The sequence below is a fragment of the Chroicocephalus ridibundus genome, chromosome 2 (assembly GCF_963924245.1).
Source record: "Chroicocephalus ridibundus chromosome 2, bChrRid1.1, whole genome shotgun sequence".
Taxonomy (NCBI): Eukaryota; Metazoa; Chordata; class Aves; order Charadriiformes; family Laridae; genus Chroicocephalus; species Chroicocephalus ridibundus.
In genome coordinates, this window is record NC_086285.1 from 23804306 (window position 1) to 23828104 (window position 23799).

Genomic DNA, 23799 nt, shown 5'->3' on the forward strand with positions numbered 1-23799 from the left:
CATAGAAAAGTCCTTGGACTTTTCTGAGGGAGCTGGCCAATATCAGTGCAAGACTACTCTCAATTATCTTTGAAAGATCATGGTGACTGGGGGAAGTTCCTGAGGACTGGAAGAAAGCAAATGTCACACCTATCTTCAAGAAGGAGGATCTAGACAACTACAGACCAGTCAGCCTCGTTTCAATCCCTGAGAAGGTGACGGAGAAAAAAAACAACCTGGAAGCCATTTGCAAACATCTGAAGGATAAGAGGATGATTTGGAGTTGTCAGTGTGGATTTACGAAGGGGAAATCATGCTTGACCAACCTGATAACCTTCTGCAATGAGATAAATGAGGTTCATCTTGCTGCATGAGGGAAGAACAGTCATTGGTTTTTATCTCGACTTTAGCAAGCTTTTTGACACTGTCAAAATGAATTAAGTTAGGTTGACAGAGAGATAGATTCAAAACTGACTGAACTGCCACGCTTACAGCGCTGTGATCAGCAGCATGAAGTACAGCTGGAGGTCCATCACTAATGGTGTACCCCAGGGGTCAATACTGGGGCCAATGCTGTTTCACATCATTAATGACTTGGATAATGGGACAGCGTACGCTTTCAGCAAGTTTGCAGATGATAGAAAAGTGGAAGGAGCGGTTGATACACGAGATGATTGTACTGCCTTCAGAGGGACCTTGGCAGGCTGGAGAAGTACGTTTGCAGGAATTTCATGAAGTGGGACAAAGGGAAACACAAAGTCCTGTACTACAGGAGGAGTAACCCTATGCACCAATAAAGGCTGGGGGCCAACCAGCTGGAAGCCAGTGTTCTAGCAAAGGATCTCAGGGTCCTGGTGGACACCAAGTTGAACATGAGCCCACTGTGTGTCCCCTTGCAACAAAAAAAAGTTGACAGCCTTAGGCTGCATCAGGAATAACGTTGCCAGCAGGTCCAGGGAGGTGACTTTTCCTCTCTACTCAGCAGTGGTGAGACAGATCTGGAGTCCTGAGTCCAGTCCTTGGGCTCCCTGTGACAAGTGAGTTGCAGACATACTGGAGCAGGTCCAGCCAAGGGCCAGAATGATGATTAAGGGCTTGGAGCATCTAATATACAAGGAAAGACTCAGAGAGATGGGACTGTTCAGTCTGGAGAAGGCTCAGGCAGGATCTTATGAGTGTGTATATACATCTGATAGGATGGAGTAAAGAAGACAGAGCCAGGCTCTCCTCAGTGACAACCAGTAACAGGACAAGAGGGAAGAAGCGCAAATTGAAATACAGGAAATTCCGTTTTTACTGTGAGGGTAGTCAAACATTGGAATAAGTTACTCCTAGAGTTTGTGGGTTCTCCATTCTTGGAGATACTCAGAACCCAACTGGACATAGCCCTGAGCATACTGCTCTAGTTGACCCTGCTCTGAGCATGTGGTAGGAGTAGACAATCTCCAGAGATGCCTTCCAACCTCAGCAGTTCTGTGAAAACTTTGAGTTGGGCCATGGCCATCCAACTGCATCCAAGTTGTCTCCCAGGTTTAGGTTATGCTTATTTCAGGTCGTTTTCACAAACAAACCTTTCTCCATGAGTGAAGGAACGAAACAGTAGCCCAAATTGTCATGAGGTCTTCTTACCTCAGTCTTTGCTCCATAAAAGACCTGAAAGCAGAGAAGCAATTCTTAGAGAGGGTTTATGCCTTTGATGCAACAGGAAATTCCAGAGAAAAACACCACCTAGCAGGGAGGAAAAGATGTTGAGTAATCATATAGGAATCATGTCTTGTCAATGGACCAGAACTCCCAAATGTGCGAGAAGTAGGAGGAAGGAGAAGGAGTTTTGCAGAAGGGGATTTAGGAAGTGACAGCGATGTTCCAAACACACTGGGCTGTAAGAACCTGGTGCCAAAATGAGAGATTGCTTTACTTACAAGGCTGTGTCTTTCCATAAATCAGTGTCAAATACTGTGTTGAATTCTAGCCATCGTATTTCAGAAAGGATTGAGACAGCAAAAAATGATTAAGCACTTCAAAAAAATTCTCATACAAAAGATTAAAATCATTTACCTCAAGGAGTCTAATGTAAAGGGATATGATAGTTATAACTCCTAGCCCTCCAGACTCCAGTGGGCGTATTAGCATTTAACTATATCTAATGCTTTTCAGAGCATATCAAAGCAGATTCAAAGGAGATCCATATCATTACCCCAACTTTACATGGGATGGGATATACAAGATAAGTTGCATGTAGTGTCACCCAAAAAATCAGTTGCAGAGACGGAATTAGAAACAGGTTTGTTGACTTCCAGAAAAGCATGTTAACCACTCAGCCATCCTTCCTTGGGATAAAAACAAGGAAAAAGAGGACATAGTCCAAGTGCAGGATCTTCTGTCTGTAAGAAAATAACATTCAGTGAAATTGAAACATGTCAAATTCAAAAAAAGATTTACTTGATACCTGATGTACTTAGCCTTCAAAACTAACTCCAGTTAGATGTTGATGATGCCAAGAGCTCAACAGGATTCAAAATATGTGTAAGGAAAATATTTGTATCCTTTGTAGTGAATGTTGCAAACAGTAAGATTCTTTTAAGAGACATGCACTTTCACATGTCAGCTCTTATGCCAGTTCGTAACAGATTTAGGCAGGTATTTTTCCAGTGGACATACCAGCACTTACCTATAATTTCAAGGCAGTTTGCAGAGAGTCGGAGATTGTTGTCAAGGTCAGAAGAGCACAATGAGACACACAGTTGGTCAGATGTAGTGTGTCGGTGCCTGCCTGGCTTCCAAATGAGGTGAAAGCACTAATTAAAAGTCACAGGATGAGCTATGTGATGTAACACTTTTTAGTCATTCTGAACCAGGGAAGGTAATGCCTAATCTAATCTAATAATATTTTATAAATACAAGGAAATGTAAATGAAACAGAAAGAAATGACAGAGAGATACATCTTTGAGTTTATTGAAGCACTTAATGAGAGCTATATAAATATTTTACTAGGCAGCCAGTTAAACAATGACTGCTATGCATTCCTATTGCAGTTGCACATTGTAGTAAAAAAAGGTGAGTTGCTCTGGGGTTTTTGAGGTCTACTGCAATAGAAAACCAATCACACTCTTAAGTGAAGTGCAAAGATGTTTGTTCCTATTGTTGTTCTTTGATGGGAAGGCACAGCCATTCCTTTGATGCCTTCAGGGAGCTCTACCAGCCTGGTCTCAACATAGGCCTGGAAATCTTCTCAAGATACCTACGCTTGTTGTTGGGCTTGGTGGGCAGAGGCAAGGTTTTAAAACATAGACACCCCATAAACCTCCCACCCTGCTTCAAACTCACCAGTCAGAGAGAAATGTGAGAAACGACTGTATGTGTCTTTCTAACCCTTCTTCCCCATTTGAACAGGCGGTCTTTGTATTCCAGCTTTGTGCTGCATTACGTGGTTGTCTTATGGACACATACAGCTCCCAGGATTTCTGTACCCTTAACCAAAAGAAACCATCTTTGCCTTAGGAAATCAGTGCTCTGGATTTTTTCTCTGCTTATTTCTCATAATGCATTTAAATATAAACATGGTTTTTAATAGTTTCTTTTTTTTTATATAATTTCAGAGAAAGAACGACCTCTATACTCTTTCTTCCAATGTGTCCTTCGAAGTTAAGAGCATGCCCTATAAAGTGCAACCAGCAAAGCTCCCCGAGGGAAGCATAGCAGTAAGTAACTGAAAATGATATCTTTGCATGAAGCACATGTATTTGGTCATTCTGATCACAGCTGTGAAAGTTTTTATAGATGAAAATATTGAGATCAGTCTTTCCGATGTTTCTAGTGTAAATTCCTGAAATAATATCTAAAGGAAATACCTTTATTACTTTCTGTGGAACTTGCTGATATATGCTACTAATTCATTTTTTAAATAATTTCTTGCTACGTTAATGTGCAGAATGCTTTATTGCAATCAGGATGGATTTTTCACCCAGAAGAAAACAACAGAAGTGTGAAAGCAAGTGTCTAATTACCTTGTGTGGGGTAAAAAAAAAAATCTGGAGGAAATTTTTGTGCAGAATCCAAAATCTTGTTTAGAGATCTCACTCTTCTCCCAGTCAGCAGTTCTCTCACACAAGTTTGTGGATTATCTATGGCAACTTCTTTCTTATCTGTATTAAGCATTTTTGATAACCTGATTTTCAGAAAGGTCTCCATAGGGTTTCCACATCTTGCACATCAGGTGCAAGATATTAAAATACCTGGTAATGCCTACAGATGTGATGTGATGTGATTTGTATGGCCCTGGACTATCATAAGAAAAATTATTCTCAGAGGCATAAGTTTGATTTAATTGTTTGCTGGTGCCAAAGCATTGAGTTTGGGGAGCAATTTAAAGGGATTTGCTTCTTATGGTGTCTAATACCATGGTTAAAATTCAATCTATTTTGTCGTTACTGATAGAAATCAGTAAAATATGCAAAATTTTATTCTAGTATAAAAGTAATCTGAACTTTGAAGGCTTATTGTTCTCATCTTTATAAAGATTTATCATTTACAGTTCTTCTTTTAAAAGGTAAGCTCAGAACAAACTTTTCCAAGTTAAATCATGGTGCAAATATGTCATATCGGTCCGCTGAGATGTAGTAGTAGGGAACAGAAAACCAACATGATAATACACTTTACAGCTTACTTTGAATGTATTTTGGAGGATACAGGCTATAAAGTTTTGTTTTGAACAAGCACAGATTGAATGGTTGATTGATACTTGCTCTGGGAAGATATAAGGTGAAATTGTCGTCCTATATGCTCAGTCACTCCAACACCTAACACCAGGAGAGCCGTGATTTCACCAGAGAGATTTGATGCTTAATGCAGTATTCATCCAGAAAGGTTCAAAGGCTCCAAGCTGACAGATATACTCAGGCTCTTTTATTTTCTTGCAGCATGTGTTCCATACCAGAAACACATGTTGTGCAGAACTCTGTTGATAGTGGTGCCTTCATCTGGACTGAAGTGCTTTACCCCAGGTGATAGCCTGCTGTTCTCAACAAGTGTCAGATGATCTACCAAGTGATCAGATAAGCATTTTATTCTCTTACTCCAGCCAGTATAATGCTTGTTATTTGCTGCAGATGATTTACAGCAAAATGCCTGTAATGGCAACTGTAAAATGTTGAAAAATGATAGCGCTTTTATGTCGTTTCATATCTGGACATGGCAGTGGACGCTTGCCAGCCCTACAGCTTGATGTGTTATATGCTCAAGCTCTTTTGATGTTCCACTTGCAAGAAGAAATATTTGCTTGAAGTTGGGCAATGCTTAATATTTTTGCTCCTTCTGAAAAAGATCACTGGTTGTGTTTTAAAAGTTTCCAAAGATTTACTTGGAAGTTTATGGTTTTCTTTCAGACAATGCAAGGGTGGAAGTGGAATAGAGATTTTAATATTTTAAAATTAATTGTCAAAAGTGTATATCTAATAATCAGCTAAGACTTTATAGTTTATATAGTGAAGATAATATATTATAAAAAAACAGAGCATATGTCCTTCTTTTAACTCATACAACGCTGGGTTCCAATTATGCAGGCTGATACGTATATTTTATTTTAATGGCATGATTAATCCCACACACATCAGTAACCTACACAGTCCTGTAGTCATACTCGCAGCACTGAGGTCTCTATTTCCATCATCATGAACATAGGTCTATATCTTGAACAGAGGGTCATGATACATAGGTTTGTGAAAGGTTATGTAAATGTAAGAAAATCTGAATCTTATTCAGTAAAACATTAGAGTGAAAATGGCATCAAATGGAAAATTAGCTTGGAACTTAGTGGATCTTAAACCAAAATCCTCTGACATCAATAAAATTATTTCTATTAATTTTGGTAGGCTTGGAATTACAACTATGTATTGTACAACTGGTTGGATTTCCTTGCCAATAGATGTATCATTCAAGAGAAAATTGTGATTTTTTCACAGAAGTATTATTATGGTAAATAATACTATCCTACTTGATTAATTTCATGTGCAAGTGAAAATACTTTTTATTATAAAAAGTACACTTAGAATAAGTGGTAATTTGGTCCGTTTTAATTTATGATCCTTGAGCTAGTTTTGGAGTTTAATAAAATATGATTGCTTTTGTTAAGTGTGTGATAGGATCTTCAGAAGGGATGCCTTTAGTGTAAACTGTTTGACCAGTGTCCCACAGTGAGTAAAATTGGTTTCAGACTAAGGCCTGTTAACTCTTTTTTTAGCTGTTACACGGTGATAGTACTTTCATTTTAAATGTGATTATATTCCTTATGAAATATATTTGCACAAACATTTGTAAAATATAAACATAAATGTCAATATTAATTATGACTCCAAGCTCAAGGGAGCTTTTACATTCTATTTTGAACATTTTTTCAGAGCATACGAGAACATCATGCTGCAAAGGCTGGATGGGAACATGTAGGAGTACTAAAGAGTTCCTGCTTCTCAGTCTCTGTAAGCAAAATGACTAAAGATTACAGGAAGGTCATCATGGGCAGTAAAAGTGGTGGCATTAGAATAATAATCAATTTAGCTGCTGTTGCTTAAAGTAGTAGACTAAATTATGGAGAAGTTATTTTTATTTTTTAAAGCATGTTTTTTAAGGGACAAGAGGGAAGAAAACAGCTTTGTGAGAATCCCACCAGCAGGCACTGAACTCTGACCATAGATGCTGGACCTTCGCACTAGTAAAACCTAATTCCCATGTATTCACAAGGGACTGCTGATGAATTGGCAGCTTACCATGTATACTCCTTTCTGCATTGTGCTGCCTTCCAGTGGAATGAAAGACAATTTTGAAGCTACAAATGCACAATTGCTACAATTTTGTAGCACCAAAATCAGGAGCAAAATCCAAACTGTAAAAAAATCAGTATCAAAAAGCCTAATATTTCTTTTATCTACTTACAATGTGCTTAACTGTGGGACATGTCAAAAAAGGAGAATGTCCACCCCTATAGAAATACTTTCATGAGCAACAATTGACATTCATGGAACCACAACAGTGATTCTGAAGTTCAGATTATTAGAGAGCATCTGTGCTAAGACCAGCTTGGATTTTATTTCCAATAGCAGACAAAGGCTCTGTCCGTAACTCTCTGATTGGCTTCACCCTCATCTCAGTGCTTGAGCCAGATGGCATTCCTTGTCACCTTTTACGTACAAAAGGTGTGAGACATTCAGCACTGTGAAAGGCCAAAAGTCAGATGGGTCCTCTCAGGTGTGTGAGGTGTGCTTTTAGACAGCCTGACAGAGAAGCAACCCCTGTTCTCAGTGTTCAGTATAAGAAAGTCCTCTAGTCCTGAACAGAGAGGAAAGCCAACATGCATCTAAAGTACAGTGCCAACATGCAACACTTGTGTAAAAATTCCACTTCTTCATATTGGCCACCTTAGATGAAAATAGATAAATCCCCCCCAAAACGTTCCCTGGCTCTGATCCTGCGGTACTAAACCTACCACATGGAGAAGAACAGAAATCCAAGCTGAATAGTGCAAACTTGTCTTAAATCAAAATCATATGTAAAACTGTTGTGGACAGCATGGGGTGGAGGAGGGACAGTCTTCTGTGGAGATGGTGAAACAAGGCAGGAAAAACTGAAGGCAGGCTTTGTTTCTTTCTTCCCCTCCAGCTTCTGCTTCAACTCTGTGGGTGTTCAGGACTTGCAGTGTCAAACGGTTCACCAGGAATTGCATTAGTAGCCCTGCGAGTCTTTGTGTACAGTATAAAAGGAGGCAGCCCAGAGGCGTTATATTCTACTGGTAATGCACACAGGCAGGAGTGAGACTGACGACTACATATAATCCCCTGCTCAGGAAATAAATCTCGAGCACTTGGCACAACCCTTGCCTTGCTTTCAAAAACCTAAGACAAAGAAGGATTCACGGGGAAAGGGCGTGGGTGCGAGAAGACGGTTTTAAGATTTCAGCAGGCAAATATTTCATTAGCCACTGGCGTCACTCCTGCTACAAGAGAAGAGAGATGCGGCAACTTTGCAGCAGCATTCTGATTGATACAGGATAGACCTAATTTCTGCTGTCTGTTTTACTCATTACTGATAATCTAAGGATTATAAACATGATGCTCTGCACTTCTATAAGACTACAGTTTCTTGTTTATATCTCAACATTTTTCAGGCTCCAGCTGAGCTACTGAAATTACACTGTAAATTGCACTCTCCTGACTGTAAAGGCAGAATGACAGAAGGAAGAAGGGAGAGGATTACAAACCCATGCAGTACAAGCAGGGCTGAACACTGCTACACCACTCGTAATTGGTTAAGACTCAGGGAAGTTTAGACCTCGGGAAGACTCAGATGTTCTTATCTGGATCCATGCTGTTAGGTACCACAAGAAGAGCTAGGTTGCCTTCTTGTTTTCACAGCTTAAGAGGAAAGAAAACACAACACACAAACGCAGCAAACATCTAGGAAGTGACGCATAAAAGAAGACTTGGAATGGCATAGACATAGGTACTTGTAGTTGCATAAACTACTATCAGCTTTATCCAAAGCCTAATGAAATCCACTGTCCCTAATGAAATAGACTGTTTCCACTGATTTCAGCAGGATCTCAAACATGCTTTGAGGTCTGGATTGACCCCACCTAATTTTGAACAGTGAACTGGAGCACATTAACTGAGTCTAGTTGCCGTGCTCCTGTACAATCCATAGGTAGCCCTATAAGCTATTCAGAGAGAGCACCAGGCAGCAGCTTAGTTCACCCCTGTCTGAGAGCACCTGTGTTGCTGAAGTAGTTGCCATAGATTGAATGAAAGTGAACTTGGTGCCAAAGGAGACAGATGTGGTTCAGTCAAATACTGTCTTAAAAAATCTGTAAAAAAAAAATCCGTAAAAAAAAAATCCTTCCTACAGAAGTACTTGCCCACTCTTCAGACCTTATAGCAGCCTTCCAGTATCTGAAGGGTGCCTACAAGAAAGCTGGAGAGAGACTTTTTACAAGAGCATGTAATGATACGAGGGGCAAAGGCTTCAGACTAGAAGAGGGTAAATCTAGGTTAGATATCAGGAAGAAATTTTTCACTCTGAGGGTGGTGAGACACTGGAACAGGTTGCCCAGAGAAGTTGTGGATGCCCCATCCCTGGAAGTGTTCAAGGCCAGGCTGGATGGAGCTTTGAGCAACCTGCTCTAGTGGGAGGTGTCCCTGCCCATGGCAGGGGGGTTGGAACTAGATGATCTTTAAGGTCCCTTCCAACCTAAACCATTCTATGATTCTGAGATAATTTCCATATTCGGGATGTACAATTCCAGTAGACTGTCTCTCTCACAACCCATCCATAGCTGGCTAGCAGCTTGCCAGAGTCTTTTTGGTCTGGTTTGCTGATGTTGTACAGTCCAGCCCAGTGCAGCGATGCTGGCTCCATCTCTTTTTGCATTAATCTCAGCCACATTATGCCACGTTGGAACTTGGCTCAAGCTATCAATACCAGAAATAGATAAATCAAAATTTTGCAAGGAAATGGGTCTTCCCTCAGCTTTGGTCTTACTGTAAAATGGAGTCAGTCATTTTGTCAAACTTGAGAGGACAGAAGGCGCTGCCTGGGTTTGCTTTTTGCTGTTGTTTACAAATATTTGTTAAGATTATTTTGGTAAGTGGTCTATCACTTTACTGCTCTGGCTCCACAGCAACATGCTCAGACAAGTGACAGTGTTAGAACAGAAACTGCAGTGAAGCTCAAACCTTAATAACTAAGGTACAAATGCTGTATAGTGTTAGATCCTTTTCAAATAATAATTAAAAAAATTATAACTTCTTGCCTGTAGTATCACAGAGTTTGCAAACAGAGGAAGCGCACAGTGTGGATGAGTTGGGTTTTTTTAATCAGTCTCAGCTTTTGCTGTCTTGGGGCCCATTGAATTTTCATCAGCACTTCCCAACTCTCGTGCTATATGTGATCAGGTCTTCAAGGCTTGCCACGGGGCAGCATTCCTGAGGATTTTCAAGCATTAGAAGGGAGATGCTTTCTTCCTTGGAGAGCTGAGCTCATTGCTTGCTACAGGCTTCAATGCAGCCCATCATGACTGCATCCCTTATGATTTCCCTGGCCAGATAAGCCTTTTACTTGCATTCATCTTTTTACTTAACTGGCTTCTCTCTGGGAGGAATCTCTGCAGGCAGTTCAGATGACCTTTTTTCCTCTGTCCTTGCATTTTAATGCCAGATGATAGCGCACCACTCTGAGACACAAGGAGAGCCATTCAGTAACATTTTGTCCTCACTAAATGAGCAGTGCCCTTTCTGAGTCTAATGATACAGAGAGCCTACGAAGTTCTGCAGTGGTTAAGAAGCAACCAAAGAGGAGGCTGGGGAAGGGTGTGGTATCCCTGCAGTGGCATAGTTGATCACTTGATCACACCAGCAAGATATCTGTTGGGACCCAGGGGTGGGATTTCATGGGGGTTTTTACTAATTCTGTTTGCCTTGAAAGAATTTTTTCTTGCTTTAATTGGCTGACATATTTAGTCTTTGTATATGCTACCTTTTTGAAGTCATAGAATCACAGAATTGTTAGGGTTGGAAGGGACCTTAAAGATCACCTCGTTCCAACCCCCCTGCCATGGGCAGGGACACCTCCCACTAGATCAGGTTGCTCAGAGCCCCATCCAGCCTTGCCTTAAAAACTTCCAGGGATGGGGCTTCCACCACCTCTCTGGGCAACCTGTTCCAATGTCTCGCCACCCTCATGGTGAAGAACTTCTTCCTAACGTCCAGTCTGAATCGTCCCATCTCTAGTTTTAATCCATTCCCTCTAGTCCTACCATTACCCAACATCCTAAAAAGTCCCTCACCAGCTTTCCTGTAGGCCCCCTTAAGATACTGGTAGGCCACTATAAGGTCTCCTCGGAGCCTTCTTTTCTCCTGACTGAACAACCCCAACTCCCTCAGTCTGTCCTCATAGAAGAGATGCTCCAGCCCTCTGATCATCCTCGTGGCCCTTCTCTGGACACGCTCCAGCACATCCACATGTCTCTTGTAGTAGGGGCTCCAGAACTGGATGCAGTACTCCAGGTGGGGTCTCACGAGAGTGGAGTAGAGGGGGAGAATCACCTCCCTTGACCTGCTGGCCACACTTCTCCTGATGCAGCCCAGGATACGATTGGCTTTCTGGGCCGCAAGCGCGCACTGATGGCTCATGTTAAGCCTCTCGTCCACCAGCACCCCCAAGTCCTTTTCTTCAGGGCTGCTCTCAAGCCAGTCACTGCCCAGCCTATATCAGTGCTTGGGATTGCCATGACCCAGGTGCAGGACCCTGCACTTGGCCTTGTTGAACTTCATGAGGTTGGCATGGGCCCACCTCTCCAAACTGTCAAGGTCCCTCTGGATGGCATCCCTTCCCTCCAGCGTGTCAGCCGCCCCACACAGCTTGGTGTCAGCAAACTGACAAAGATGTTAAACAAGACTGGTCCCAGTCCCGTGAGGGACTCCACTCATCGCTGGCCTCCACTTGGACATGGACCCATTGACAGCCACTCTTTGGGTGTGGCCGTCAAGCCAGTTCTTTATCCACTGAGTTGTCCATCCATCAAACCCATATTTTATCAGCTTGGAGACCAGGATGTCATGCAGGACAGTGTCAAAGGCTTTGCTCATGTCCAGGTAAATGATGTCAGTTGCTCTCCCCTTGTCTATTGATGTTGTGACCTTCTCATAGAAGGCCACCAGGTTTGTCAGGCACGATTTGCCCTTGGTGAAGCCGTGCAGCTGCACCAGAGAAGTGTATTAGCTGAATGTGTTTGTTAGATCAACGGATGTTATGGCCAGCACTGCAAGAACTTGATCTTCAGGCTACAGGTCAATGTTAGAGTGCTAACCCCAGAAGGACTGGGCAGTGTCTCAGAATTTTCCCTGTAAGCTTTGGTAGAAGACATGGTATTCCAAATAGAAAGTTTGCCCCTAATTTCAGCTATGATCTGTGTCCCATAACAGTGAGGGACACTATAAAAAAATATATGCATTAGTAGACTTCACCAGGCTGCCTTCTTTCTAGATGCTGTGTCAGAGTATGGGACATTCGGCTCCACAGATGAAGTGGAAAAGGACTATTGCAAATTAAGCCTGACAGTAGCTGGGAGACAGATCTGCTGGTGCTTGCAGAATGAAAAGTCTAGGAAAGTATGCTGATCATGAGAGAGGGGAAAGAACCAGTTGTTGCAGAAAAGCTGAAGTTTGCCATCTTCAAGGAGAAAAGTGAGAGACAAAGAAAGGGAATTAATTTTGAACTGCACTACAGAGTCATGTCCATTCCTCAAACTTAGGATGGTGTTCCATGAATGAACAAACTAGCATTGTCCTAAATTTCAGGTGCGTCAATTAGTGAGTTAATAGCAAAAATCAAGTAGAAAGAGAACTTGAGTGCAGATCAGGGACTGGGCAATAACCAAGGAACTTATTAAGAAGAGTAGATTTCCTAGCTGTACCTTGAGCACTGAGGAGGAAGATCATTTGAGAGTTTGTGTAATGAGTTTGCTTTGTAAACTGATTTCGTCTTGTCATGAAGAAAAGAACTTCCATCTGTCACATACTTATCCTGTTTAAGGGAGACTGGGAGTAAATGGGAGAGGTCCAACAGAAAACCCCAGAGAGAAATAACTTCCTAGGCTAACAATAAAGAGGAAAGTTTGACAAAATAAACTGAAACTGAAGGGACATAACTGTGGCTGAGGAGCTAAGGAAAGCTCAGACTCATTCCTTCCCACTTTGGAGCAGCAGGGAGAGAGCAAATACCCAATGCGATTGACGAGGAGTCTTCCAAGCGGAGTGTGAGAGTGTAGAATAAATTTGGTACAAGGTATGGAAGGGAGAGTGAGGAGGAGGTTACTTATATGGCTGGCCCCAGAAGGAGAAATACAGAAGGGTTATTATTACTCTTTGTCAAGATGAAGGTGTAGGGAGAGAAGTTTGCCAAGTCAATTAAAACCTTTGATAACTCATGTTATACACACCTGCTGCTTTCTAGAGCCTCAGACAATGAGAGAGAGCATTTCATCCTTATTTTCCATTTAGGTAATAATCCGTGTGCTTGGCTTCTTATAAGGAGCATAACATTGTACTGTGGGTTAGGCTTTATCACAAGGACAATGCACTCTGCTCGAGATTCATTTTGGACTGCTTAGCTCAAACCCAAGTCAGACAAAAATGTATACTGGTGTGTCAGCAGAAATTAAAATAATAATGTACCTGGTATCTATTGTGGTTTGAATTAAGAGTTTGGGTTGAAGTCAACCGTTATTTCAGATTAATTCAGCGTAGGTCAGTTATACTGGCCTAGGCTGTACCAGCATACATGTGAGTAGAATTTTGCTCCTTGAATCTTCTTGAAGCATCTGCACAGGAAGGGATTTTTTGCTACTCTCTATCAAGTGAAAATGATTTGTATTTCTGATACAAGACTTTTGTATATGTGCAAATCTCGTTCCTAGCAATTATCATGAACAAGTGGAAAGGAACTTGCAGTAAATGAAGCCAACATGGAACAATTCCAAGCAATGTGTATTTCTAATCTGCAAAATGCTATTGAAAAGTAAATTCTTATAACCTTTGTATTCTAGTGTCAGATTTGCTTTACTAGCTTAATTTTTGTTCATTTAATGTATCCTTTTCATTTCAGATCAGAACATCTGTCATTTGGTCCACTCCAAATGTCTCCTTCGTAATCCCTTTATGGGTTATAATACTAGCAATACTTCTTGGACTACTGGTACTAGCTATGTTGACCCTAGCTTTATGGAAGGTATGTTGCATTGTTACTGTTACTGTTGCCTTAAAAAAAAACAACTGAAAGATACTAGAAGATAAGAAACAGGCTGGCATTTTGTGGTCTTTAACAGTTTGGAGCAAAAGCAACAATATACATGTGTCTTTTTTGTTTTGGTATTTCTGACATGCTAGTGTCACTGACCTTTATGCAGGGAACTTGTTTTCAAAGTCCTCCTTTATTATCAAAGTCTGGTTATAAATGGGCATACGGAGTTTGGCTCTGTTTCCCAAGACCTATGATCCTCTTTTTCAGGATGTTTAGGTTCAAAAAGAAGTGACTCTAACTTTGTTTTCTCTGAATACTTCAGGAATTTCCAGTTTTTGTCAGCATGTAACAACACTCCCAGCTTTGAGAATTAATTTTTAGAAGATTTCCTTTTATATTAGTATGTCATATCTTCTGTTTTTAAATTTTTCTAGTTCTGTGTTGGTCATTACACTCCCTTTGCAAGTTTTAAGACAAGTTACTGGAATCTGCTATATTACAGGGAGCCAACATAGCTTTCAGACATCCTTTCAGTTCCCATTAAAAAAAATTTTTAAATAATTTCTTAAGTTAGGGTATGGCTCATCTGCTTTTAGCTGCCTAAAGGTCATGGGTTAGGTGTCCAGCCTACGCTAACTTTCCAGATTCGCCTACTCAGTTAACAACAGCAAAAACTACGTCAATAACATGAGAAGATGAGAGAAATTACCTTTTGGTCGTACTCTCCTTTGACCTCTTGTGGATCCTACATAACTTCAACCTTTTGACAAACAGGGCAACTTTTACGCAGGTAAAGTTAGGTGAGAGGAATCTCATCTTTAGTGATCTTTAGTCTAGGTCACAACACTGTCCTGTGCACATTTCCCAACACATATTCTATCTCTGTTATTATTACTATCTGTCAATCTAAATGTATTTCCTGGGTGAGTGTCTTGCTGAACTGAAATAAGCAGTTTTCTCATTAGAGTCAGTCAGTATCGGCATTCAGACCAACTTTACATCTCCTGCAAAGACAGCTTCCATTTAAATTTTTAACACTATACTTTGGAACTCAATGCCTTGCACCTAAAACTAATTTTTCATAGGGAACGATTTGACTAGAAACAAAAAACCTTCACAGTCTATCAGCCTGCCATCGGTTGTACCTGACCTTTCAGGTTGAGTGAGTGAAGAATCAAACTGCAGCTGAGTCTTCCTGTGGTTGTTTTACCATGACGCCTTTGTTTCTGTTGGTTGTTTTCTGCAGTGTGGCTTCTTTGACAGAGCTAGACCTCCTCAAGATGACATGGCTGACAGGGAACAACTGACAAGTAACAAGACTACTGATGCATAGAGGAAGAAAGTGACAGTTCAAGTCAGAATCCTGCCTTGAGACTAGAAACACAATGAGGATTAAATGAAGGATTCTTTCCGCCAGTCTTCCTGGGTACCTGCAAGTGACATGGTGTCATAATCTGATCTATGCAACGTTCTGAGAACATGCCACATGATGGCCATTCTTGCCAAAGAAAGCAGCTTTATCACTGCCTTACAAACACACTCACCACTGAACAGAATGTTTATCCCATATTACAGTCAGTCTACATTTCAACAGATGCTTTTGAACACGTGTGGTATACTGAGATGCTTCCAGAACAAGCCCAAATCTCCCAAGGAGAGAACGCCTGCATTGCTGTATTGTCTAGAAGATGGACCAGGACAAAACTTCTGAACACTACTGTATCATGCAGAATACCTTTGACACCTCCCTAAGAATAAGAACTTTTATGAAATTATGGCTCAGGGAGACAAGCAATGTATCAGTACTGTGAAAGTACTTCTGAAAAACAAAGGTAGCCTATAAAGAACTTTATAGATGGGGCACATTTATTTATTTTTCCACCTTTTCAGGATAAGTATCTGATATAATCATCAACTTAGATTTTGAGAGAAGAAAGTAAAAAAATAGAAATCATGTACTTACCTTGCATGTAAATAGTAAAGTAAACCCATTGTACACACAGAACACATCTTTCTTGGCTACAAGGTGTTTTGCAAAGCAGAGGATTTACGCAACATTTTACAAGATGAGATATATGATAAATAAGTACATGTTGTATCTCTTTCAACCCAGAGCTGTCACACCCAGATAACCAAATCTATGCACAGTATAGAGCAGGGGATGAGTTACCCTCTCATCCCATTGCTGATGGCTGACACCTGTACAGCTGACACAGGATTCAGTAATTTGTGAAACACTGATTTAAATTATCACAGCCACGCTGGTGATATCGAGAAGGCTTAGGGGTTTTGGGCTAGGGTAAATTTTCTTTGCTATTGCCTTATTACTTTGTTGAAATGGCCTCTTAGAACAGTTACTGCCATTGTATCTTCTGTTTAATTTATGTCATAGACCCTAATGCTTTGTTCACCTAAAGAAATCTCTGCCTTTTTTTTTTAAATTTTATTTTACAGTCTACAAGTTGGCAGCATGTTTAAAGTGTTGATTTCAGCAAAGTTTAGGGCTGAATGTAATTATTTCTTAAGCAAAGTCTTGCAGGGAAGGTGGGCAGGATTTGTATTTATGCAGAAAAAGAAGATGCTAGCCAGCCAAGCATGAACAAAAAGAAGGGAAGATATTTTGAGGTAAAGAGTAAAAATATACATTTAGGATTTTTTTTTTTCTGGATCAAGGATTCTGAAGAAGAGAGGCATCATTCTTTCTCTTCTATCAGCAAATGGTCCTTATCTCAGCAGGGCCCCTAAGCTCTGGATCTGTGCAAATTTGTGCCTGAAAGCTTGAGTCTTCCAGTGCTGCCTGTGAGTGTGAAATTAGCTATTTTGTGTAAAGTTCAGGAGGTATTGTTCATTTTCTGAAACCTACACCACACTTTCCTTCTGAGCTCCTTTTCTTTCCAATCCATCTCAGCTTCTTAATCAGCAAATGGCCTCATCCATTCTGCCACTGCTTGGCTCCTTTTAGATAACTGCCCTTCTGCTTCCTAAGACTCCAGGACACGACTATCCGTGAGATATTGTCACTTCTGTGAGTCTGAGAGAACATTTTACGGTTTTACCATTTCTTGCATGCAGGCTGACCTGTGAAATCCAAGCAGAAGCTAGGAAACCTGAGAAGGTGTGTTCCATCTTCATACCTAACGCAAATTTGCAAGACCTTTATGGAGTCTTTAGCTTATCGGATGCAGCATGCCCATGAGACAATGAGAGGAGGACCCATGCCTCAGAATATGGAGGTGCTTTGCCTCTGTTTTTTGAGGATGGGGAGGCCTGACCGTTTCCCAGTCCCCCAGAAAACCACTAACAGACCCCTTCTCCCAAATGGGTTTGAGCTGACCCCTTGTAGATTAGAGAGATCAACTGATAAGTCGCACCACAAAGGAAGCCTGTCCCGTATTTGCACACTTCTGTATCCCATGCATTCCAGGCAAAATTGTCCTCCCATGAAAAAGACAGGGAGCTTCTAGCTTTTGTAAATATTGAACTGTTGTGTGTAGCAGCTTGTGAAATAAGATCAGCTAGCTCGTTACAGTCACATCATCTGCACAACTCTGATGAAATAGCACCATAAGGAGATACTGAACATAGGACTTTTGTATGTGCAATACTTTATATTACTTATATACCTGAAGCATGTTTACACTGGCATTTGTGGTTGTTTTTTAAACTTTTGAATATGCTGATTAATGATTACAATAAAGAAAAAAAAATCAGGAAAAAAAAAGTGAAAACAAACACAACTCTATTCAGTATTTGTTGCAATGTGTTTTCAATCCTGCATTGTTCTGAGGATGGGACTAGGTGACCTAATAAGTTCTTTGCAGTTCACTTTTGAGCAATTACTCTCCATTTTAATGATGGGCAAAACATGTTCAGATACTAAATTTAAACCAAAAAGAACCTCAGTGACTGCTGGGCCTGGCTGGAATCCATTGGCTGCAGCTGTGTAATGTCACTGGAAACCAAATTAGAGGCACATGATCTGACAAACAGTTACTTTGAGCAAAACTTTGTTTTATATTTCTACATCCTTGTAGATTAAACTTCCCCCATGGAAATGTCTGGAGCCGTGTGCTGTCAAGGGCTGTAGTCTTGGGTCTCAGCGTTTGTGGATAGCTTTGGCTGCAAATTGCAAACAGCTTTGCGAAGGAGATTTCTGGGTTTCAGTGCTTGCCAGGAGTGTTTATCCCCTGGGGAGATTGCATCCTGGATGTGGACACGAGCAGGCAGTTGACATAATCTTTCCCCCCAGTATATTAGTAGTGTGCTGCACGATAACCTCTGCCACATCCCTACATGACTGAACTTTTGTTTCAGTGATGTCAGCCTTGCAGCGAGTTACTAAATGCAGCTTTCTGTGAAAGTAATTCAGCCTTACACTTCCAAATGTATGCGGTGAGCTGCTAATTGCTGAGAATACAGGAGTAGTCCAGAGAGCAGAAAAAACACGTTAGTTTATAAATTAAAGCCTTTTAAAGCTGTTTATTGCTATGACCACCACAGCAGTCTAATAAACAGAGAGACATCCATCTGTTATTTCACATGCTTCTTGCCGAGTTTGACAAAGTCTGTCCCGTTATTTCATCCATACAGCAGACTTTTTAAGAGTATCAAGTGTCAAGCAACATTTTCTGGTTTATTAAAATTTTAGAAATTACATAACAGGGATCAGTACATTTGAATGTGTTGTCACTTGCGGATTTAATCTTTAAAGGTATTTAGCAAATACAGTTTTCACCTAGCCACCAGGTTGTTAACAGGAATTGTTTCTTGTCACCCTCCTGTAACTCATGTACATTTTTTTTGTTTTCTCCAACTTTTTTGCCCTGACAGCTTTTATGGGTTTCCCACTTGAGATATCTCTTGAAAATTACACTGATTTTCTCTAACTTTTAGCTGTGATTTTTTTAATCCATTAGCAAGAAGGATCTTCTGGTAGGCATGGCATACATTAACTAAAAAGCCTTTTGGGAACTGAGAAAACACCTGGAGATATGCAGGGGAGAGAAAGTCCCAACTGGCCATGCCCTGTGCTATTCCACTACATTGTAGCAAACTCTTTTTAATGAAATACCATCTGACACACTGCCTTTATGTGTGTTGTTTATGAGTGAGTGTTTTATTTATGATTGTTGGCAAAGATCCATATTAAAATGTAGTGTAATGGTAGTGCCTCTTGACAATAAAAAGTCTTGAATTTAGCTTATGCAGGCGCCATGATTTGACACAGCAGGAATGCTTTTAATATTGAAGGAGTGTTCTTGTTTTGCCTGATTGTTGTATTTGAGGGGCACTTAACTATTCAAGATGGTACCATACTGTACACAGTGATTGTTAGAAAAGAAGAATGGAAGTAATTGTTCAACTCACTTTTCAGATGGTTTCACTTGATTTCTTCGTGTTGCATCTACTTAACTGATGCATCACTTTTTATTTGGTTTTGTGTTGTTCTTTGTTTCAGTAACAGTTTGTAAAGCGGACTTCAGCAACTCTTTCCAAAACCGGACTGCGTCAGGCAGTATTGCTTTTCCAGAAGCAAGCTCAGGATAACAGCAGCAGAGCAGAATTCAGGATGCTATGTGAAATGGTCAGTGCATTGCAGGGGCTAACTTACTTTTCCGCAGTTTGCCCCAGTTCATGTTGAGAGTCATATTTACAAAACATCAACCTTAGATTCCCCATTTCTCCTGTCAAGGAAGGCCAGGGTGTGCCCTCTTTTACCATCACTGTCAAGACCAAATAGTAAGCAATCCTCATGGCAAAGCTGGGGAAGTCACATTTTAGACCTGTGCAAGAGAAATAAAAGGCAACCAAGCCAAGTGTATGGCAAAAGCACAAACATTTGTCTTCTGACGCTCTCCTGGTCATGAAGGTTAACATTTTCCCAGCAAAAGCAATGTGCTCATTTATCACACCAGACCAGCAGCACCAGAAAAAAAAAATATCTCCGAAGTTGCAAAAAGCTTCCATCAATCTTGTACCTTTTGTAGAAATTTTACATTTTGAAGTATATATGATAGCTCTTGGCTCTTCAAATAGCCTCACTGATGTTTTTGTTGTTAGTTTTTAATATCTTAAGAGCATTTAGGAAAAGTTAGGTCAGCAGAGTAAAAGCTGAAAAAGAAAATACATTTAAACTAATGGTGAGAGCTCACAGGAGACCCAGGCTTAGATCTGGACTTACCTTTTCCATTATTAGGCACACAAGAGGCATCACGAGATATCTCACGTGTCTGGTGAGACTTCCAAGGGTGTTACGGCTTTGTTATAACAAACAGTGCCATGCCAACTAATGTGAAAACCAGAAGATCTTATTTTTAAAGAGCCAGCAATGTATCATCCCCTTCTATATGCCCTGTATACAAGAACAGGCAGAGCATGGGTAAATGGCACCATTGAACTAGGTGGTGGGATGAGACGTTCACAATTTGACTCAGTGCACCACAAAGAACCTTTCCTGTGAAGAAGGACAAAGACTGTTTTTTCTCAGTGCCTAAAAGTAGGAAGCATTTTTTTTTCTTGAGGAGGACACAGCACCACAGAAGCCCTGCCCTTCAGGCATAATGAGTGCAAGTATAAACGCAAGGTGGCTGGGCACAAGGGACTTTAATATTAAGCAGTTAAGGAGGATGCAGGATACTATGTTAACTATAAATTACTTAGAGGGTAGGCTTAGAGGAGGAGCCTTAGGAGGCTCTAGAGGAGAAATCAAACCTTTAAACACATAGATGTTACCATAAAGTAGAACAGGAATGACAAGAAGGTTGATTAGTAAAATGGATGGATTGGGAATAAGGCTCAGATACAACAGATGAGGAGAAGTTGTGACCCCAGCAGATAATGATACTAATGATCTACTACAGTGATTTTTTCTTCACAATGACCAACTGATCCATTGCTCATGCAAAGTTTGAGGAAGACCATTTCCCTAGTAATTAGATAATGAAAGGAAAAAATATCTCTGCAGCTGTGACAAGACCATTGAGTTATCTGTGACTCCCTCTCATTCATAAATGAAGGGCTGCATTCACTTCGTTGACTTTGAGAGAAGGAAGGAGGTGGCAAAGACATGAAACTTGAATTTGTTCCAATGTCTGCTAAAAGCTTCTGGCTTCACTGCTGTTTCAAAGTGACTGTTTCAGTATTTGCTGAGGCTGTACAACATCTTTCACTGGAGTAGTACAGACTGTACTATCCAAAGGCAATAGAAAGACCTTTTTTTTCAAGCCAGTAAAAACTAAATCTTTTGTGGAAACTTTGTGTCTATGCCTGGCTTACCCAGGAGACCTCAGGAGTAAAGTGGTTTTTAAGTGGGATTTTTTTATTATTATTTTATTTATCAAGTGTTGTTACATACGTTAAGAAGTTCTCTATGTGTGTAGATAGCTTCCGCCCTTATATACATTTATAAGTAGTTGAACTGAAGTAATTCTTTGCAAACAGATGAAGGAAGCACAACTAAATCTGCAATGGAATTGAAAAGTTAACTGATGTAGTGGAGATGACAGTGATCCTATTTCATTTTTAAGTTTGGCTTTAATGAATGTTTTATTTGCTATTTTTAAAGCTTGCTATGTCATTAGTTCTACATTTAATACATTATGGTACTAATGAAGCACTTAGACATTAGTAACAGTGATATTGGTGTTTAATGTAACAATATACTTGCTAACAGATAAATAAGGCAGGGACAAAGAGCGAGGGGAAGGACCATATTCCTCCCTTGGTTGGGCTGCTCCAGCAGCAGCCGCAGCTGTCTGGGAACCCTCCATGCTCCGCAACGAGCAGTTACTCTCACAAGAGGGGAAAATCTTGACACCGTAGCAGTTCTCAGTCCTTTGGACATGTCCCCTTTGCCTTGAAGTTTTGTGGAGAATCTTGCTCTGCTCTGTTAGGTGCTGCTTGTTTAATGTTATCTGCTTCATTGGCTCCTCCACACTCAAGCAGTTTGGATCGCAGAGATTCAACACCATCTCCTTTCCATCTGCTTCTTGTTTAAAAATCTGAGGTTATCTCCTGTCTCAGGAACATGTCTGCAACTTTTCAGTAATTCCTATATGATTGATGAGAATATATTCTGCTTGATTTTGGGGGGAAGGCGTGTTTAGTCTCCACCTCACTTTTCTAATGCCCATATATACACAAAAAGTCAGTCCTATGGTATCTATTACACATTATTTCACTAAGCAACCAGCCAAGTCTTTGTTCTGCAATTTAGTAGAACAAAGTAAGCCTGAACTTGACCCTCCAGCCATTTTAAGCAAACATCTGTGTGAAGCCATTAGATTTCCAATACATTGACTCACTGCAATGTCTTTAAGAGCAAATCTTCTTGCAAAGCACATTGTGTACTTCTCAGTGTCATCGCTGCAGTTGGTATGCTGTGTCAAGCTTATGCTGATCTTATGTAGATTATGTTTAGCTGGTGTTATTAACTCAAAAATGCTTTTTCTGGAGAGTGGGAATGAAGTGCAGGAAAAAATGTGAGCTGTCTTTTTCAAGCACATTCAGAAAGAGCTGGTGAGCTTTTAACTACCACCCCCTCAGTAAGCCCCTCGAAGGGACCTCCTAAGCAGGTCTGCAGGAGAAGGGGAGATGTCAGTAATGGGTATGAGCACCACTGAGGAGGAGCAGTGCCAGGAAAGATACAGATTGGCTCCACTACATGGCACTGGACCAGACCTGGCATGGAGAGGGGCTTCCCTGGCTGCTGGAGGACTGAGGGGCTCTGTGCTTGGCCTCCCTGTTTCCTCCCTGCACTCTCTTCCTCTGTCTCAGTCCATGGGCCCTCGCTCCTTCCCACAGGTGGGTGACCTTCCCGCCCGCCGGCCGCCTCGCGGCTCCTCCCTGTGCTTCCAGCCATAAATCCCCCCGGCCTCCCCACACCGCAGCAGCACCAGCTCCCCAGCTCTCGCCCCCGACTCATGGCTTCACGAGTTGTTTCCCAGCCCTGTGATGTGATGTGATGTGATGTGATGTGATGTGATGTGATGTGATGTGATGTGATGTGATGTGATGTGATGTGATGTGATGTGATGGGGCCCCAGGGAGGCTTGGGCAGAGCCCAGTCCTGTCGGAGAGGGTACAGGAACCCTGTTTCTCACAGGGCTGCTGAGTGCTTACATGAGGAGCAGCTTGCAATGGCCATGTTGTCACAGATACCCAAGCACACACCAGAGACAGCATCCCCCAGATCACTCATAACCTGCTGTTTCACACACACGTGCACCTTCTTGATGACGAACCTTCTCTCTGGTCTTCTCTTGTAACATCTCTTGTCCCATTTTTCTTTCTGGGCTCATCCCCCATGTTCCAGAACAATGTCCTGGCCCATTCCTTGCAGGCCACCCCTCAAAACAACCTCTCCCAGCAACCTTTCCCTGGCTGAGCTCTGCCTGTTCCTCTTGGCTGCTAAGGCAGCCCTGATCTCCAGAGCTGCCCATGTAATATGTACCCTGGAGCTCTATTTACAGCTTCACCACCACCACCCCAGGCCCTACAGCTTCCTCTGGGGCGGCTGCTGTTGCCAGCGCGTGTCAGGGACATGGGAGGGAAGGGATGGCCTTGTGCTCAGGTGCTGGGACGAACTTGGTCAAACACTGTCTGCTCGTTGGCTTGGCTATAAACGTCATGTAATTCTGAGCAAAGCACTTCATCCCTTTTGTTCTCACCTGAATTGGGGCCACTGAATAACAGTGCCAGATACGCCTTGCAGATAATAAACTCTTCAGGTGGAAACCAGGCCTCTCCCATTTCTCTAGGGCCAAAGCAAACTTACAATGCTGTATCAATGCCGAATAACGTCAGCCTCTGGGGAGCAGTTAGTGCAAGTTCAAGTGCCTGTATTGGAGAAGAATGTGACTGCTCCCTTTCTTTCCCCACAGACCCATGAAACCATATAGGGTTATTTTTTAGCTGCTTATTCCTGCTTTATTAGGGGCACCAGTTATAACTGGTGAAATAAAGTAAAACCAAACTGATGAGGAAAGAAGTAGTGGGTACTGGGATTTAAGCTATTTATTCTTCTCAGGCCTGCTGAA

At 41.4% G+C, this 23799-nt stretch overlaps 1 protein-coding gene across 1 annotated transcript in view; it reads left to right on the forward strand.

The window, feature by feature from the left end:
• ITGA8 (integrin subunit alpha 8) overlaps nt 1-18879 on the forward strand; it is a 119671-nt gene extending 100792 nt beyond the window's left edge. The window contains exons 28-30 of the mRNA XM_063324757.1: nt 3580-3681; nt 13628-13750; nt 15009-18879. Of these exons, the coding sequence (XP_063180827.1) occupies nt 3580-3681; nt 13628-13750; nt 15009-15095 (312 nt within the window). The 3' untranslated portion in view covers nt 15096-18879. The remainder of the gene's footprint in view (nt 1-3579; nt 3682-13627; nt 13751-15008) is intronic.
• The last annotated feature ends 4920 nt before the right edge of the window (nt 18880-23799 follow it).